The following is a 1,023-nucleotide window of genomic DNA, read 5'->3' as shown; positions in this document are numbered from 1 at the left end:
GGTGGAGCAAGGAAACCAGTAACAAGCAATCTGGGTGATGCAGACCTATCTTCTACACCAAACAGGAAGTAGCTGAGACCAATTCAGCAGCTTGAAGCAGTAGGAGCAACTTACTTGTTGACTCCAGGACCGGCCATGACCCTCAGCATAGGCTCCAGGTCCTCTGCGTAGCGGCACATGGGCCCCGTGCACAGGAAGCTGGTCCGCACCCCTTGAGCATTCGGGAACTGGCCATCGTTGGGCACCACCCCTGCGAGCACAGAGGGAGATGTTAGGTACCACCCCGCGAGCATCCGTGAGCGTCCCCTCCAGCCGAGGCAAGCTGTGCAGAATGGCAGCCTCTGGGTGCAGGGGGAAGCTGTTGCCCGGGGACTGCACACATTGGCAGCACTTGCAAGCTGACAGCAAGGTGCACAGGGTGGGGAAAGGAGGAAAAGCACCCAGCTGGGACACCAGCTGCCAGGGAAACACCCCAGCAGCAGATCCTGACCTTGGGAAAACATCCCATGCTGAGGATGCAATACCAGGGGTAAAACACCTCCCACGCGCTTGGCATTCTGCCACCAAATGGCTCCTCACTACCGAGGCCAGGTTGCACTCACGCAGTGGGCTTGTCCCATGCAAGAAGTTGCCTGTGCCCTTTCAGCAATCCCACCAGTGGCAAGCACAGGAGTGTCCCGAACAGGTTCCTCCCACGCCCTGCATTCCACCTCCTGGCATTTCTGAGAAGAGGTCCCCACGCCCGCATTACCTGTTGTGGGTTTATGGCCGAAGACTCCGTTAAAGAAAGCAGGCATCCGGATGCTGCCACCGATGTCGGAGCCCACGCCTATGACTGAGCAGGCAGCTGCCAGGACACCACCCTCCCCACCTGCATGGGAGAAAATACAGCAAAAAACCCCACAGGCTTATAGTGCAAATCATTCAGCAAAGCAGGAGCATCTCATGGTGGCTGCTTCTTTTTGCATGCAGATGGGTTGGGAGCCGCCCCGACTTTAGCGATGTCTGGGGGACAGCTGGGGA

At 57.9% G+C, this 1,023-nt stretch overlaps 1 protein-coding gene across 1 annotated transcript in view; it reads right to left on the bottom strand.

The window, feature by feature from the left end:
• Positions 1 to 1,023, bottom strand: part of FAAH2 (fatty acid amide hydrolase 2) — a gene marked incomplete at its 5' end in the record, with an annotated part of 7,134 nt that overhangs the window by 4,584 nt on the left and 1,527 nt on the right. Inside the window, 2 exons of the mRNA XM_009332005.1 lie at positions 115 to 250; positions 752 to 871. Coding sequence (XP_009330280.1) covers positions 115 to 250; positions 752 to 871 — 256 coding nt within the window. The remainder of the gene's footprint in view (positions 1 to 114; positions 251 to 751; positions 872 to 1,023) is intronic.

Source organism: Pygoscelis adeliae, unplaced genomic scaffold (assembly GCF_000699105.1).
Source record: "Pygoscelis adeliae isolate BGI_AS28 unplaced genomic scaffold, ASM69910v1 Scaffold339, whole genome shotgun sequence".
NCBI classification, from domain to species: Eukaryota; Metazoa; Chordata; class Aves; order Sphenisciformes; family Spheniscidae; genus Pygoscelis; species Pygoscelis adeliae.
The sequence above is the reverse complement of the archived record's forward strand: the minus strand, read 5'-3'. Positions and strand labels throughout refer to the sequence as shown.